This window comes from Octopus bimaculoides, chromosome 8, assembly GCF_046866305.1.
Source record: "Octopus bimaculoides isolate indiv1 chromosome 8, ASM4686630v1, whole genome shotgun sequence".
Taxonomy (NCBI): Eukaryota; Metazoa; Mollusca; class Cephalopoda; order Octopoda; family Octopodidae; genus Octopus; species Octopus bimaculoides.
Window position 1 is genome coordinate 52,392,132 of NC_142935.1, and position 18,645 is coordinate 52,410,776.

Genomic DNA, 18,645 nt, shown 5'->3' on the forward strand with positions numbered 1-18,645 from the left:
CAAATGATGGGAAAGTTTTCCAAAAACCCTTGTGGCTTCAGATATTCTAGCATTGATTTCATCATCAAAACTACTCTTAAACTTTACTGTACTTCTAAGATATTTAAATGACCTGACACATTTGAGTAACTTGTCTATCATAAGGTTTGAATCTTCAGTATGTCCTGCCCCAGGCCTTGGTTAGAATAAAACTTTAAGCTTCTTGATGCTGATAGTCAGTCCAAATGCATGAGCTGCTGCAGTAAACTTGTCGATCGTTTCCTGAATTCTCTAAAATGTGTGAGAAACTAAAGCACAATCATCGGCAAACAGAAAGTTACGCAGGTTCTCTTCTTTGGTATTTTTCTTCGATTTGAAACTTTACCCTTTCAGGTTTAATAGATCTCCTGTGCGAAACTGGAATAGTCTCTGAAAGCATGTTGGAGCATCATTGAAAAGAATATGAAAAAAGTACAGGGGGCTAAAATACATCCTTGTTTGGTCCAGAATATACCTCTGACTACTCTCACTGTTGCTATCATTCCTTTATGTAGAGATACTATTACCCTTATCGTTTTATCCGGAAGTGCAAATTTTGACAAAATTTTCCAGAGCTTCTCACGATTAACTTTATCAAAGACCTTCTCAAGTCGACTAAGTCCATGTACAAGTCAGTATTTTGTCCACATTCTTTCTCTTGCACTTGTCGAAGGGCAAATATCATGTCAAATGTGTCTCTCCCAGCCCGATATCCACATTAGGATTCAGGATATATGCTTTTTATTACATGTTTATTGGTGCGGTTAAGAATCGCCCATTTTTCCAGCTATGCACAAGCTACTCGCTTTGATTATCACATACACTCTTCTTCTCCTTGTTTTCGTATAAGCGCGTTGTAGATGAATCTTTGAACTGTTGAGAAACATCGCATATAAACGGTCTTCTGTTCGTGCACTTCGCTTGGTTATAATGTCAAATATGTAAAATGCAACATTAGCTATCATAAAACTTAAATGATTAATGTAAAATAACTATTATCCTAATTAATTTGCTTGCGATACCAATTTTATTATCGTGCCCTTATGTCCTTCCCAAGTACCTCATTTGTTCGTAACAATTTATCATTGGCTTCTCCATTTTTGTTAACAATATAATTATCCAATATCTATTTGTCTGGTGCTCGAATACCTAAAACCGTGGTCCCGTAACTGTCAGTAATGCTATAACTATAATTGGTCTGCCAAATCCATTAGATGAATTACCTTGACGTATATAGTTTGTAACGTGTTGCTATTGTTATATTTCTGACATATCGTTATTAAGAATATAACCATTAGCATAATTGTATGTTACATGTGAATTCACTTAATATTTCAAAATCTGGGACTGATAACCTGTCCATCATCCTATTTACCCCTGGTTTATTAATACTTTATACCATCCTAATAAAGTACCAAAAAATTATAGATATTCATGCAGTTTGTTTTGATAGGTTACGTTGCATATGTAGGTGTGTGTGTATATATATATATATATATATATATATATATATAATGTATACACACACACACACACACACACACACACACACACACGTGGAGGCGCAATGGCCCAGTGGTTAGGGCAGCGGACTCGCGGTCATAGGATCGCGGTTTCGATTCCCAGACCGGGCGTTGTGAGTGTTTATTGAGCGCAAACACCTAAAGCTCCACGAGGCTCCGACAGGGGATGGTGGCGAATCCTGCTGTACTCTTTCACCACAACTTTCTCTCACTCTTACTTCCTGTTTCTATTGTGCCTGTAATTCAAAGGGCCAGCCTTGTCACACTGTGTCACGCTGAATATCCCCGAGAACTGCGTTAAGGATACACGTGTCTGTGGAGTGCTCAGCCACTTGCACGTTAATTTCACGAGCAGGCTGTTCCGTTGATCGGATCAACTGGAACCCTCGACGTCGTAAGCGACGGATTGCCAACAAGAACAACAACACACACACACACACACACACACACACACACACATGCGCGCGCGCAAATATATGTATATATGTATATATGTATACATGTATGCATGTATAGGAATTGCTTTTTAGCCTTTAAACTTAATAGGAAATCTATTTATGTTGATAACATCTTTAGAAACTCTGTACGTGTACGTTTGTGTGGATAAATATGTGAGGGTGTATTATATGCTGTATGTGTGTACCTGTGAGATTATTTGAGAAAGCAGTCCTGTGATGACTGCATGGATACGCGTGTATGTATGTGTAAATATTCGTGGGTGTCAATCGTAAAGATGAATATATCCGTGCTTCGAAACCACCTGACAGAAATTTTGGCGACTTCCTGCGTCATGTTCACTTAGAGCATGCGTAATTGTGGCCGATATGTCCAGTAAAAGCCTTTTAGCTTTGAGTTTTGCCTTTGTAGTTTGATTGTAAACATACTTAAACCCCCTCTTAACTTCTCACTCTTTCTTTTCCATATTTACTTTAGTATGCAGTAAAAAGAATTATCTTACTCTTTATGTTTTTATGTTTCCGTTTTCTCTTATATATTTTTATGTATTATGGTGCTCTTTATCAAATTTTGATAAAGAAATAGATTACTAATTATCTTATTTTACTGTATGTCATCTTTCTTCTTTGTATTCATCTCCTTTCTTTCGTTTTTCATATGTTCTAAATATGACCAATCTTGTATCTATAAATGTGTGGTCTTAACAAATATATTTCAAATCTATTTCCACATAATGAGACAAAATAGCTTCATTTAGAAGGGTTAAATTTTTATTGTTTATGAAATGTTACAGCACAAATATATATGAGGCTCTGTACGCATATTCATATATCGCTGATAAAGCTAAATACAGATTACGAAACAGCTGTCAACAAACGGAATAAATATTTCATCTCTCATCATACAGATCTATCAACACTGTTGTTGACCAATCAGAAAGTAAATTATCCAGTTTAGTGTTTAAACTCACTGCAGTCACTAGATTTACCTCTTCGTAAGCTTGACTTGAAACTTGGAGCACCTATAATGTTTCTAAGAAATTTAGATCCTCCAAGATTGTGCATTGGAGTAAGATATATTGTGAAGAAAATGATGCCACATGTTATAGAAGCTACTGTACTATCTGAATATAGAGCAGACGATAATGTATTCATTATTAGAATTCCATCAATACCTACAGATTTACCACAATTTAAAGAGGACAGCTTCCAGTTAGACTAAGTTTTGCAATGGCCATCAATAAATTACAAGGACAGATACTATCAGTAACTGGTTTGCAATTTGAGTAAATAAAATGCTAGAAGTTCAAAAACTTATTTTCATTTATGCTCCACTGGGAAAAAATCATAACGTTTTATATGAAGAAGTTTTATCATAGCTTGCTTTTCTGAGTTTCCTATTTCAAGTATATTATTGTTGTTGATCTCACAAAATTTGTAATGTTAGTGATGTTAGAATCACTAATTACAATAATTATTAAGAAAAAAACTCGTATATAAATGAATGAAGTTTCCTTATTATCTTTAATCCGGGCAACGCCGGGTACTTCTGCTAGTGTGTGTGTCTCTCTCTCTCTCTCTCTCTCTCTCTCTCTCTCTCTCTCTCTATATATATATATATATATATATATATATATATATATATACGGATACAGGACGTTACCAACGGTGCAAATAGCATGAAATACGTAAACAACGAGAAAAATATGGAAAACAGGATAAATTAACACAGAGAAAGGACCCTTCATCAGTTGTCAGCTGTCTATCTACTCATGTCGTGCATTCAACGACAATATAAGTCTTCAAAGACAGTTGCTCCCATAAATTCTAAAATAAAATTTAGGATTTATGGAGGGTCAAAGCTGGAAACAAAAAATGACAGTGGCGACATGCAAGGAAGCCGAGCGAAAACAAACGTGGAGGGTCGTTAGAGAGAAAAATAGTAAACGCTGGGAGAAACGTATTTTGAAAAGAGAAAAGATAGCAGAGAGAGAGAGAGAGAGAGAGAGAGAGAGAGAGAGAGAGAGAGAGAGAGAAACACGTCTGTTCGTTTAAACGTCCGTGCAAGAAATGAAAGATGGTCACGTGAGGAAAATAAAGATGGACGATATATATCGTACCTTTAAAAGAGTAATCTCATTCTTGAACATCCTCGTTTCTTGATAGTTGAAATCGTAATTGTCATCATACGCAATATCAGGAAGCTTTTTACCATCGCGATAATGATGAAGCCTTATCTTTCTTGCTGCTAAGTGTGCATGAAGTCCTACGGCTATCATCTTAACTCCCTCCTCATTCCATTGAATATTTCTTTCAGGTTTAATCTTTAAAACATAATAAATTAAGAATGCCAAGTGAGTAAATTTAAAAGGGTTAAACATCAGAAGGTGAAACTGTTATAGAAAACAAAAGCAGAGGATTATGGAGGAACATGGTCGTCTATGCCCAACATTCTGGACGTGGCTCCTAAAGAAGAAGACTTGAGAGTGTGAAGAAAATTGAAGGATAAGCCCGACATGTAAACGAATACTATAATGATTAAATTTAATCTTATACTGATCAGCCTACGAAGGAATGGAGAACAGGATAAAAGCTAGAGGGATATAAATTTACAGGGGAAAGGAACGTAATTAAATACGAGGTGTTTGTTTTGGCACTCTACTGATTCAGTCAATCCCGCATATAATTAGATATCAATACATTATAATCATTATATATTATCACTAGTAAAATAATTTGTGGAGGCGCAATGGCCCATTGGTTAGGGCAGCGAACTCGCGGTCATAGGATCGCGGTTTCGATTCCCAGACCGGGCGTTGTGAGTGTTTATTGAGCGAAAACACCTAAAGCTCCACGAGGCTCCGGCAGGGGATGGTGGCGAACCCTGCTGTACTCTTCCACCAAAACTTTCTCTCACTCTTACTTCCTGTTTCTGTTGTGCCTCTAATTCAAAGGGTCAGCCTTGTCACACTGAATATCCCCGAGAACTACGTTAAGAGTACACGTGTCTGTGGAGTGCTCAGCCACTTACACGTTAATTTCACGAGCAGGCTGTTCCGTTGATCGGATCAATTGGAACCCTCGACGTCGTAAGCGACGGAGTGTCAACAACAACAACAGTAAAATAATTTAGAGAAAACAAGAGTTTGGCGTCAAAGATCAGAGATTAACACCGAAGTCGATTTTCTGAACCAATTTCAATTTATGCCATTAACAATTTCACTGAATTCATGTTGCATACGATAAAGTTAGAAACCTTATTTCAGGATCCTTTGTAAAGATAACGAGTGAAACACTTACCATAGATCCACACGCGTCACAGTGTCCGTAATATTTGAATTCTTTAGCATAGGGAGGAATTATTTCAGGGTGAAATCCCACAAGACATCCGACTGCTAAAGTTCCAACTTCGTATTGACGTTTAGTTTTAGTTGCAATTATTTTGAATCCAGAAGAATCGCGTACACCTAGAATAAAGCGGGAGAACAAATAGAAATATCTTCATTACAAAGATTTAAAAATAAAGGAAATAAAATGAAGATTAGAAAGGTGAAGTAGAGAATTAGGCAAATGATAGAATCTGTTAAATTGGAGAATATGTGAAATAGAAAGGAATATCAAATATAAGAGTACATCGAACTGACTACTATGTGAAAGAGAAGAGTATATCAAACAGTATACTTATGTAAGACAAACGAATATATAAAATATAGAAATCAAATATGAACCTACCTTCCATCTCTTGGGGATTATCGTAATGCATTTCCATTATATAATAGAGAGGATCTTCTTCACCGCCAATTGATATCCCAACATGTTCGGGGAGAGCGAATTTCTGAGAGACAAATGTATACTCTTTACTCTTTACTCTTTTACTCTTTTACTTGTTTCAGTCATTTGACTGCGGCCATGCTGGAGCACCGCCTTTTAGTCGAGCAAATCGACCCCAGGACTTATTCTTTGGAAGCCTAGTACTTATTCTATCGGTCTTTTTTTGCCGAACCGCTAAGTTACGGGGACGTAAACACACCACCATCGGTTGTGAAGCGATGCTTGGGGGACAAACACAGACACACAAACACACACACACACATACATATATACGACGGGCATCTTTCAGTTTCCGTCTACCAAGGTGCATGTATATATTAGTATTACATTTTATCACTTTAAATCTAGATGGTATAAGCATAAAAGCAGCTTTAAAGAATGAAGCAAGGTTAATTTCAGATCACTGGCTTTTTTCCTGTGGATGAAATTCAGCCCTATCTAGTAGATAGGCTATAGTAGAAGACACTTGCCCAAGGTGCCACGCAATGGGACTGAACCCGGAACCATGTGGTTGGTAAGCAAGTTACTTACCGCACTGCCACTCCTGCGCCTATATATATATATATATATATATATATATATATATATATATATATATATATATATATATATATATATATATATATATATATATATATATGTAAACTCGGAGTTTTATCATGGTTACCGAATAATTGTCACATATTATATTTGCAGATATATATATATATGTGTGTGTGTGTGTGTGTGTGTATGTGTGTGTGTGTGTGTGTGTGTGTGCGTGTGTGTGCGTGTGTGTAAAATTAAGAAGGAGAAAACAAATTCAAAGGTTGATGTATATAGTCATTCAATCTATATTAACGAAATTCTCCATGGTATACAATATACATACATAGACGCATTCATCTATATGGGATATATAATTTCTAAGAATTTACAAATACATACATATACACGAAAATTTATAAATATATAAAAATTCAGATATATAAAAATTTATAAATACATAAAAATTCATAAATATAAATATATAAAAATATAAATCCATAATGCACCTGCGAAGTCCGAATGTTCAAATTTGAATCAATGAAGAAGGCAGACAAGAAAGCGAGTGTAAAATGATCCACAAGGAATCCTAAATATGTAGAAAATCTCTCCTTCTTAATTCTATATTCCTGAAGCTCTATCAGAGCTGGTTGAGCTGTATAAAGTGGATATCTATATCACCTAGCTCTTCATTATATATATATTTTTTTTTTTTCTGTCGAGAGCTTACACTACCCAATATTAGACTTTTTTTTTTAGTCAATAGAAGGTGATCGCTCATCAGCTTTGAGCTTGTAAGATATAGTTACTATTTACGTAATATATATTGGGTAATCCCATAAATAATGCGGTGTTTTCAAATGCATGAACTAAAAGTCGGAGGGGGGCGAGTTACAGGACATTTCCGATTTTAAAGGATTATAATAAATTTGCCTACTTTCCGAAAATGCTCAAAACAGGTGACCACTTATTTAGGTAGTTGTCACTTGCAGCTTTACAAATACTCTAATGATGCACATTTATCTCCTTTGGAGCAACCATCTTCTAAATGCCTTAGCCAGGTAAAAGTCGTCCTCACGAACTAAACTTATTACATTGCACTTGTTAAATGAAACAAATTTGAAAGTACTCGGACAATAGTAATAGCATAAGGAAGTTACTACTAAAGTGACAAAGTAATATTAATCCACCCTGAAAGTAGTAAGAGGTATTAACATGTTGAAGAACCCACAGATTCAATTTGCTTTCCATCTTATTATATTTACATACTCCAAGAAATCTTCAAGCAAGTAAATTTAGTAGAGGTCTTTGGAAACTACTGCTGATTAATGTCGACAAGTATCATTTCGGTTAGAAGCAGCTTTGCTACGACTGCTTTGTAGGTGTATCAATGGATATACCTACAATACCTGCCTAAAATTTTAGTTTTCTTCTCACAACTCACTAACCAGTTATCCAAATTCATTTAAAACAAGACTATGCCACTACTTGATTGTACCATTCTGTTACAGTCACTGATACACAAAGTACACTGCTTTATGTGTTTCTTTTGTCACTGTTACAACCGTATATTTTTGTCTGCAATAGCTAGCGGCATACATTCTCTACTCCACAACCACTTGATCATTCAAACTTTAATCGTAGATATTAGAACTCTACCAAATGGATTGTTACAGACTATTCTGTTTTAAAGTAACTTACCGAGCCTCCAACTGCCCATCCGTGAAGTATTGTCCGACAATATTTCCAATCAAGTGGCATATTTTGTGAATAGCATTTTCCTTCATATCCTATATAATTTTCTCCTGAAGTGTTTTTGTAGCAGCTGTATAATAAGATATGGTGAACAAAGGCTTCATTTCCTTCTTGAATGTAAGGAGACATCTGAAAGGAATAATTATTCAGACTTGTAGCAAGAAAACAATTAAGAAGTGAATCAATGCTCTTCAATATGACAAAAGAAATTTTGAAAAACTTAAGCAATAATCATAATATAAAACCATTTAAGAAAAGAAAGATGAAAAAATATGAATTAAAGTCTGAATACCATTTTTCTTAAGTAATAGAGAATATTAAAAAAATTGCAGGCCTGAGCTGGATGCATATGCTGCTTCGTAAAACGATCTAGGTTCTTCAGTGATAACATGTTTAGAAATAATCCAAAGAAATTCTCTTGGCACTTTGGAAAGAGCACATTCAAAATAGAAGTCCGAATTAAAATAGAAATACTTGATTTCTAGAGTAAAGTTTAGACAGATGAGAAGGAGCATAACTGCGATGTCCCATGGATTAACAACTAAAAACAAGTTTGTTCTCCAACTTATAGAAGAACAAACAAAAATTTACATCAAAAACGTAACAGATCTAAACTGCGCAGCCTCTGTCGTTGTGCAAACTCTTGTGGTTAAATACGAAAGTAAAACAAAAGATAAAGTTGCATGGTGAGAACGAAACCTTTAGAACGAAACTGAATTGCTCAAGAAATACCTTGGACAATTACACGCAGTCATAGAAAAGAAGAGAGTGAAAGAAAGGCACAAAAACGAAATGCAAAGGAAGTACACCATAAGGCACAAAAGACTGCAAGTAGTAAAAGAGGAATTAAGACAAAGAATCAATGCAGTGCCCGGAAAAAAAGACCAGATACCAGCAGAGGACAAATCAGTATCAGCAGAATAGACTCTTCAAGAACAACGGAAGAAAGTTCTATAAACAACTGAACAATGAAGTGTCAGAAAAATGGTATGGTTGATACTGAAGGAACAATCTCAACTGAAAAGTTTGATAGCTCAGTATAAAATAGTGTTAAAAGATCGCAGTGTATAGAGAGAACGTTGTGAACGAAAGTTGTCAGCCATCTTAAATACGTAATCAGTCATTCCATATTACTACCTATAGTACTTCGTTATTTGACTTTTTGAAAGGGTGTAAGAAGAAAAAGGAGGTGTAAGCAAATAAATGGAACTAATAAAGAGAATATCGAGTTAGTGAATAAAAAATACATACCACAATAGCATGTACTGGCCCGTCAAGGGGTGGTACTTCAAAAGATTTACACCAATAAGTAGTTTTTGACTTTGGAATCAGAGTCTGAAATTAATTTTAAAAATAGTTAAAATTGCAGTGAATGATCATAATGAGATAATGACTAAAATTATTTAGGATCTTTGTAATGATTAATATATATATATATATGTATATATATATATATATATATATATATATATATATATATATATATATATATATATATATATATATATATAAAATGTACATTCAGTGCATTTTCTTTGTTAATCTTAAATTTAAAATTTAAACTTCTCATCTTGTCTTTATTTACAATTTATCAAGAAGTAATTATCTCCCTTACAATCACTACCACCAGGGCACATGTTCAAATTAACATTTTGTTACAAATCTTGAATGAGGTACGACATTTATAATTATTCCAAGAGTGTGCGTAACCTTGTGTGCAAATATGTGTCTGTATGTGTGTGTGCGCTTGCATGTATCTACATTTGAGTGTGTGTGCACGTGCGTGCGGTCTTCTACATGTATACTTCTTTAAATCTTTAGTAAGATTTTAGATTTCAGCATTTGGCGCAATAAAATTATGCGAGGAAAAAGAAAATTCAAAGTTGTATGCATAATTTGTCTATGGATAAATGTTAAATGCGATCAGTTTTGAACACAGAAACCACAAAATTTGAGCCACAATTTTAATATTATTTTATCCTCTCCACCCTCAAAATTCTCTCGTCTTCATTGATTGATAGGACGAAGAATAAATGTAGGTTTATATTTTTATTATAAAAACAGTAAATGAATCTAAAAGCTAGCTATATATGTTTGTCTTTTAAGTATTTCAGTTATATTTTTCGATTCGTCTTGATTTGTAAGACAAAAATATTTCCATTATTTGCATCATTTACATTTGACGGATATTTGTCCTCATCTTGTTTCTTGTTAACACAACGTTTCGGCTGATCTACCCTCCAGCCTAAACGTTGTGTTAACAACAAACAAGATGAGGACAAATATCCGTCAAATGTAAATAATGTACATAATTCCTCATCTCTTAAATATAGAACTTTAAAATATTTCCAATCTGATCTTTCTTAAAATAACATTTTTCGACCCTTGGTAGAGTTCAAATAGATATCGATTTATGATAGATGTATCTTTTCCAAATCGTACGTATTAAAATGTAGAGTCAATTTTGATGGGGTTCAAAAGCAGATCACGCTTTGTTTTTTATGGCTTTATCAGAGAGAAGAGGTCAGCGCAGGAAGAAAAAAAAAAATGAAGTTTTCGGAAACCTAGGCCGAAAGCAACTGAATTGACTCCACATAAGGAATCCAAACACCTAATAGTGGCAGCGTTACGGATGAAGTTTGTCACCTAAGAAAGAAGCGGTTAAATAATATAGTTTATTCTTTAATCTGGCAGCTTTGTTGACTACAGTTACATTGATCAAATTCACATTTCGCTTTTACATTGTAAAAAGGATTACAAATAAATAAATAATTAGACAAATAAATAAATGAATACAAAATTAATTAATTAAACACATTAAAAAGGACTATAAATTTTCTCACATTATTCATTCTGAATTCTATTTCAACTGTATCGTTTGGCATTGCTGGCTCAGGCAATTGGTCTTGAAGTAGATATAGACTTTGGACGCCATCAGGTTGGAAGTTGTCATTTACATTATCTGTCTTGTTATAACCCCACAAAACTCTCATAGTATTTTGCTATAAAAGAAAAAAAAAACAAAAAAAACATTACAATCCTTCCTTTCCCTTAACCCACCTACACCTCATGATCATCATAAATAACACTGGTCTACAAGGTTTTTGGTGTTTAGGAAATAGACATCATTTCTATACAGAATCGGTCTCCTGAATCCAAATATAACCTTCTTTTTGACCAATCAGATCCAGTTTTTAAGTTATTAAACATCCCTATAGTCACTATGTATGTGTGTACGTCCTGTACGCAATGTTCGTTACCTTATTCTCATTCTAAGATTTTTTCGTTTCCTATACTTTTTAGATGTTGTGGTGAAACAAGCAATAGAAAATGAGCAAGATGTCCTCTTCAAGAAAGTGTTGCGTTAATTCTCCAAATGTGTTTTGTTACGTTTGTGGAGAATACACTTTACCTGAAAATCGGAAAACATCACTGATTTTGTTGAAAGAGTGTATAGGAGTGGCTGTGTGGTAAGTAGCTTGCTTACCAACCACATGGTTCCGGGTTCAGTCCCACTGCGTGGCACCTTGGGCAAGTGTCTTCAACTATAGCCTCGGGCCGACAAACGCCTTCTGAGTGGATTTGGTAGACGTATATGTATATATATGTATATATATATATATGTTTGTGTGTCTGTGTTTGTCCCCTCACCATCGCTTGACAACCGATGCTGGTGTGTTTACGTCCCCGTAACTTAGCGGTTCGGCAAAAAGAGACCGATAGAATAAGTACTAGGCTTACAAAGAATAAGTCCTGGGGTCGATTTGATTCGACTAAAGGCGGTGCTCCAGCATGGCCGCAGTCAAATGACTGAAACAAGTAAAAGAGTAAAAGAGTAAAAGAGTATGGCATATTTTGGAGTCAAGCTGAGAGACCAAGATAAATATTGGGCACCGCATAGTGTCTGCAAACAACATACAGAATGTTTGCGACAATGGACTAAAGAGACAAGAAAAATTATGAGGTTTGCTATACCAATGCTATGGCCGAAGCCCTATAATCACTTGGACGACTGCTATTTTTGTAACCTAAATTTGAAGGCTATTAACTGGGAAAATCGACAAACGCTTGCCTATCCTAAACTTGCTCCTGGTATTAGACCGGTTCTACACAGATTTTACGTACCTCATTAAGTATATGAACGCTTGCTCAATCTATTGCAATCCTTCCTATTACGTGTTTATTTGAGTGGTTTATCTCAGCTAAATTTTGTATAAAATAAAATACTTACTGTGATGTTTATTTTCATATTTGGCCCAGAAAGTTCTCTAGAGAATGTCAATGTTGTTTCCATGTCAGATTCATTGAAGTACAATAAATGCCATTCACTGGTTGCTTGCAATGACAATTTCTCGTCAGCATTACCATAATAGTTCTGCAATAAGACATACATATATAGATCCATCAATACTTACATGCGTACATACATATTGTGTATGTGTGTGTACACACACACACACACACATGTCAGGTCATAGAATGACCAATGGTTTTTCATCCATAAAGCGTTTAGATCTATGGACGACTCGTGATACTCTAATGGTGGAGGGTGTATAACTCATCTTCAAAGTGGAAGTAGAAAACCGTTACTTTGTACGAGTCCATACCTTCGTAGAATTCAAGGTGTAATTACTGCCAAAAGCGGTCCTACCCCATATTAAAAAAAAAAATGTTTGAAATTTTAAGGTGTCTCCATTATTGTGTCCAACCCCTGTATGTGATGTGTGTGTGTATGTATGTGTATGTGTGAGTGTATGCGCATATATATATACATATATATATATATATATATATATATATATATATATATATATATATATATATATATATATATATATATATATATATATATATATATAACTTTAAATAAAGCTCAAAATTGATCCGTTGAAAATACTTTATTGCAACAACAATATCTTTCAAGGATGCATATATGTATATAAGCTTACTTGGTAATGGATGCGTGACGTTCAATCATATAATAATATAAATGATATATGTATATAGGCATATATGTACATACTCACACACACACACACACACACACACACACACACACACACACACACACACACACACACACATATATATATATATATATATATATATATATATATATGCATATATGTGTACAGTTCTTTCAATTCTGATATATTAAAGTTATGAGATGAATGAAATATCACTGACTAAAACGGGCCGCATCACAAATTCCAAAGGATTAATATCAGAGCTTGATAGAAGCCCAATGACCTTGTTGAAAAATCCGAGGAAATGCATCCTTGACCAGCTTCGCGTTATATTAACCGTGTGTACTAGAGCTCCATCGTTAGTGAAAACATAGCTACTTCCAACCGTGGCTGACAACTAGGGCAACACATTTCTTTCCAGCATTTGCTAGTAAACTTTTCTTTTCACGTGCACTCCTGTAATGAACACCAAAGGTGATTTCGGCTCATTAAAAGCAACTGCAGACCAAACCATGACATTTGTTGGTTTCTGTTGGTCTAAAATGTTTTCTGATATCTTCGGGGATTTATTTAGTGACTTGAGGTAAACCCAATCGTTTTTATAGTTGACCACATCCTCTACCGTCAAAGACTTCTTAATAATACTGAAATACGCATAAAGTAAACACATGTAGACAAATATGTTAATATCACAATTTAAAAAAAACAAAAAAAACAGATAATCAATGAAGAGATAAAAGAAACAGTAAGATGATACATGTTGATTTTATTAAGTATTTCTGTTTATTTAGAATCCTACAATGAAATTAGGTATTTCTGTTTATTTAGAAACCTACAATGAACTGGTCAGACGCTAAACTATAAATTTCACAGGGTACAACCTTAAAGTTGACACCGCTCCGCTAAACGCAGAAAATTTCTGTCTCGCTATTGGCTAAATTTTTAAACCTCTGTAACTTTTTCCTCCAATTTTATTCTCCACAACATCATACCTTCATAGCAATAAGGTATTATAACTACGTTATAATAGCCAATTTTCAGATTTTTTACTTTCTTTCTAAAAAATGCATATTTTGTGAATCAGTTTGGCTAGATCCGATCAAGGTAATAAATAACGGTGTTCTAAGTATCAAACTTCTTATTTCTTTGATTTTTTGTAATAAAAGAGAAGATACTGTTAAATTGTGATTGTATTCATATCTTGTTAAAAGATTTGTGTTAGCGACAGAGGCAGTACTAATACCAAGAGGTAATATTTAAGCTCACTTAAATGTGGATGTTCTGTGAAAACGAACTGTATTGTGGAGAAACTCTCGTACTGGCTTTTGGTGCAAAATGCAAAATGTGGTCTTGTTTATATAAACAAGAGTGCATTCTGCACCAAATGCCACTAGGAGAGTTTCGCTCATGGTATCTACAGCAGTATAGTCTGTTCTTACAGAACAGCCATGTTTAAGTGGGCTTAAATATTACCTCTATCCATACCATCCCATACACAAGTGACATTGCTATGCAATATACGCACACGTACTAACGCTCACGCGCGCGTGTGTACACACACGCACAAACATACGCACACGCACACACACAAACGCACGTGCACACTATCCAGTCGAAAAAGAAGAATCAATTAAGATGCAGAGAAATAAACATTGTATCATCCACACTCATCATATACACGCCAGACACATAAGCAAATGCTAGTGCACGCGCATGCACACACACACACACACGCACACACACACACACACACACACACATACACAGATATGTTTGCGTAGATACACACATATATTCTCTCTAATGTACTTACAAAACAAATGTTAACTCACAAATATGCACAGCAGAACGCACACTCAAGTGATCTCACAATCACAGACACATATACATGCACACGCACACACACTCTATCTTTCACCCATCCGCGTACATCGCCGTTCATATCCACAAAACTGCCAAAATATAGAACCTAAAAACTAAAGAGACAGAGAAACAGACGGACTCGAAACTGAACTGGAGCAAAACGAGATATCATTAAAGAGGATGCGATGGCAACAAAAGGTCTTTAACAGACAACTGATTGATTCATTAAACAAATGATTTATCGAAAATTGCTTGCTTAATTTGTTAAATTAACAAATAATCCTTTCTACTACAGGCAACAGGCCTGAAATTTAGTGGGAGGAGGGGAGCAGTCGATTAGATAAACTCCAGGACACAACTGGAACTTAATTTATCGACCTCGAAAGGATGAACGGCAACGTGGAACTCGGCGGAATTTGAACTCAGAACGTAGCGGCAGACGAAATACCGCTAAGCATTTCGCCCGGCGTGCTAACGATTCTAGCAGCTCGCCGCCTTAACCAATTAACAAATAATGAAGAAGGGAAATAGGACTAGTGCTTGGGTTTACTATCGACATGGCGACTCTCCCAAGATGCAAAGAATCTGTTTCAACACGCGAATTTATACCAAGAACCTTGCAAACCTAGCACAAAAAATAAACGAAATATAAAGATACATGGTGGCTGTCCTTATGCAGAGTTTGACCACCTCCTGTACCTACTCCTTAGAACTATCATGGCATCTGATGAGGCTTTTCAAACCAGACAATGTTTTGAAATGATACCCACATAGATTGCATATTCGATTTGGACCAACAAGGACTGCAGATAAGTTCTGAATTTTCTGGGTGTTAAAATGTTTTTTGAGGCCTCCGTTAGATTTGCAAGTCTTCTGCATACATACGACATTCAAAGGCAGTCTGGTTCGATGTTAAGCTTCTTCCCTCTTGTTTTCGTTTTTGGTAGTGGTGGTTTACATCACTGTTGATGTGGAAATGATGTGTGCTGGTTAGAATCTTCCGGGTTTTCACACCAGATTTCATCAAGTTACCAATCAAGTAGCCCAAATGTTGGCACAAGTACTGGTACTGCTAAAGATCAGCGAAAAAGAAAATACCCACGTGAACTATTGAAAATTCTACAGTTACTACATCCAGATTATAAGTTAAGGTTTATTCCTGTAATTATTGGAGCACTGGCATATGTAACACGCTGCCTAATTACCAATCTTGTGAAATTAGGCTCCTCTAAACCAGAAAGGAGAAAATTGATTCGAAGGCTAGAGATCTAAGCCATCACCGGAACTGCAAAAATCTGAAAAGCATTCCAGAAGTTTATCATTTAAGTATATATGAGCATGTCTAGATATGGAACTATATCCATGAGAAGACATACATAAAACAAAACAAAATCTGCGCATACATACATACATACATGCAAAAATACCTTGCTGATGTTGAATTTCCAAGGAAGGAACCTTGGATCTACGTTAGAAACCGGCTTTTTCAAAAAACTTTTCAAAAAATATACATACATACATACATACATACATACATACATACATACATACATACATGAATGTATATAACAGGGGTTTATCATTTAAATATATATGAGCGTGTCTAGATATGTAACTATTTGCATGATCTATTCTAGTGGAATGTGAACATATAGCTAGGTGTGTGAAATATCATCACCATCGTTCCGACCTATCGCCCACTTGTCAATAAAATTATCATCATCATCATCATCATCACCATCAACTTTTTCAACAATTTCATGCGATCTTTATGCGTGTGTGCTCACATGCAGGCCTATGTGGGGCAACATTTTTCCTTAAGGATGTAGAATTATGTAAATTCACACACACACACACACACATACAACGTCCCTTTTTGTTTTATTGTGGGGTATGTGTTGTTGTGTGGAGGCGCAATCGCCCAGTGGTTAGGGCAGCGGACTCGCGGTCGGAGGATCACGGTTTCGATTCCCAGACCGGGCGTTGTGTGTGTTTATTGAGCGAAAACACCTAAGCTCCAGAAGGCTCCGGCAGGGGGTGGTGGCGACCCCTGTTGTACTCTTTCACCCCAACTTTCTCTCACTCTTTCTTCCTGTTTCTTGAGTAAAGCTGCGATGGACTGACGTCCCGTCCTGCTGGCGGAGGGGAACACATACGCCATAGAAACCGAGAAATGGGTTCATGAGCCTGGCTAGGCTTTAAAAGAGCAAAAAAAAAATGTGTTGTGGCAGTGTTATTTAACTGTTACGTCCTTTTACTGTGTTGACTTATATACAGTATGGTTTGTGTTATGTTAGTGGGTGTTATTAACTATGTAATTTGTAAAAAATCAGCTTCACAAAAATGAGTTCAATGAATTTTTTATGTAGTAAACGAGCGAAATTGTGTTTTATGTAAAATTATTTGACTTACCGATGAATAAGATTGTCCATTAGAAACTCCTGCAAAGAAAACATCGGCGTTTTTCAGGCTACCGTCCATTGATAAGCCTAGTGCCACATAACCGAGTGTTTTAACTTCAGTATGGAATTCGATGTGAGAATTATTAAATTTCCATGAAAGGTGATAAGTTTTGTTGAAGTCCAGATAAAGAGAATGGAAATAATCATCTGCCAAAACACTGGAAGCAAAGCAGGAGAGCACGAATGCAAGAAAATACATTATGTTGTTAGTATAGTGTTGGCTTTTGCGTGCGTCGAAGAGCTTGAAAATAGTTTTTGAGTAGACAGTAAATTACTGTTTTGTTTCAACACCTGCATGAGAAATAACTAATGTAATCTTTTTCCCCTCTTTTTATACCGGTTATACTATCTTAGGACATTCTCTTCATAGTCGTTATAAAAGAATAACTCAGGCAAAGTTTCATAGCTTAAGATGACGCACACATGCACGCCTATGTGGGGCAACATTATGAAAATTCACACACACACACACACACACGCACACACACATACAACGTACTTTTTGTTTTATTGTGGAATATGTGTTGTTGTGTGGAGGCGCATAAAAGTAGTAGAACTATCATATGACCACGAGAAAGGACAAATTCTTTTTTTTTTTTTTTTTGACAACTCTCACATAATATATTTTTTTTCTACTAATCATGTTCAAATTTATACACTACCCTGCACAGACTTAACTCATTCTACTCCATAGTGTCTTAGTCACCTATATCAACTTATTGAATTGTTTTGTATCCTTTTAGTAAGAAACAAGGCAGTGGCCATGACCCTTCACAAGGCCTCCATCACCAGTGAATGGAGGAGGGTAGGAAGGTATTCTCAACCTGAAGATCTGGTTCGAATGATTGGAACAGAAAGAATTTCGATAGATGTAACCAAGATGTCTCATGGTCGTGTTAAACCGGGAGATATGTTGTCTAACGTTAATCACCAGAATGCTATAAACGACATAGCTGATCTAAGTATAAGCAGGTATTAATTTCATTGCCTTCTCGGTATGGTCAAAAGTTCTTGTATCATCCCGCCTCTCATTTCCTATCCAGGAAATTTATGATAGATTATTCATTTATGACGTGTAGTCATTGTATATTTTATGATTCATTTATCTTTCTCGCTCTTCCTTGCACTAAACATCTTCTCGCTGTAATATCTATATATCCACTAATCTCCAGAATGATTATTACAATTTCTAATTAGTGGTGTCCTTTCTGGTTTGGCGAAATCCAGTTTTCCGACATTGGCACTA

General features: G+C 35.5%; 1 protein-coding gene across 1 annotated transcript in view; it reads right to left on the reverse strand.

The window, feature by feature from the left end:
* Positions 1 to 17,908, reverse strand: part of LOC106881881 (DBH-like monooxygenase protein 1) — a 29,517-nt gene extending 11,609 nt beyond the window's left edge. The window contains exons 1-8 of the mRNA XM_089356462.1: positions 17,350 to 17,908; positions 12,339 to 12,482; positions 10,951 to 11,109; positions 9,359 to 9,442; positions 8,054 to 8,236; positions 5,729 to 5,831; positions 5,297 to 5,463; positions 4,117 to 4,320 (exon numbers count right to left, since the gene is read on the reverse strand). Coding sequence (XP_089212588.1) covers positions 4,117 to 4,320; positions 5,297 to 5,463; positions 5,729 to 5,831; positions 8,054 to 8,236; positions 9,359 to 9,442; positions 10,951 to 11,109; positions 12,339 to 12,482; positions 17,350 to 17,598 — 1,293 coding nt within the window. The 5' untranslated portion in view covers positions 17,599 to 17,908. The remainder of the gene's footprint in view (positions 1 to 4,116; positions 4,321 to 5,296; positions 5,464 to 5,728; positions 5,832 to 8,053; positions 8,237 to 9,358; positions 9,443 to 10,950; positions 11,110 to 12,338; positions 12,483 to 17,349) is intronic.
* Positions 17,909 to 18,645: the final 737 nt, after the last annotated feature.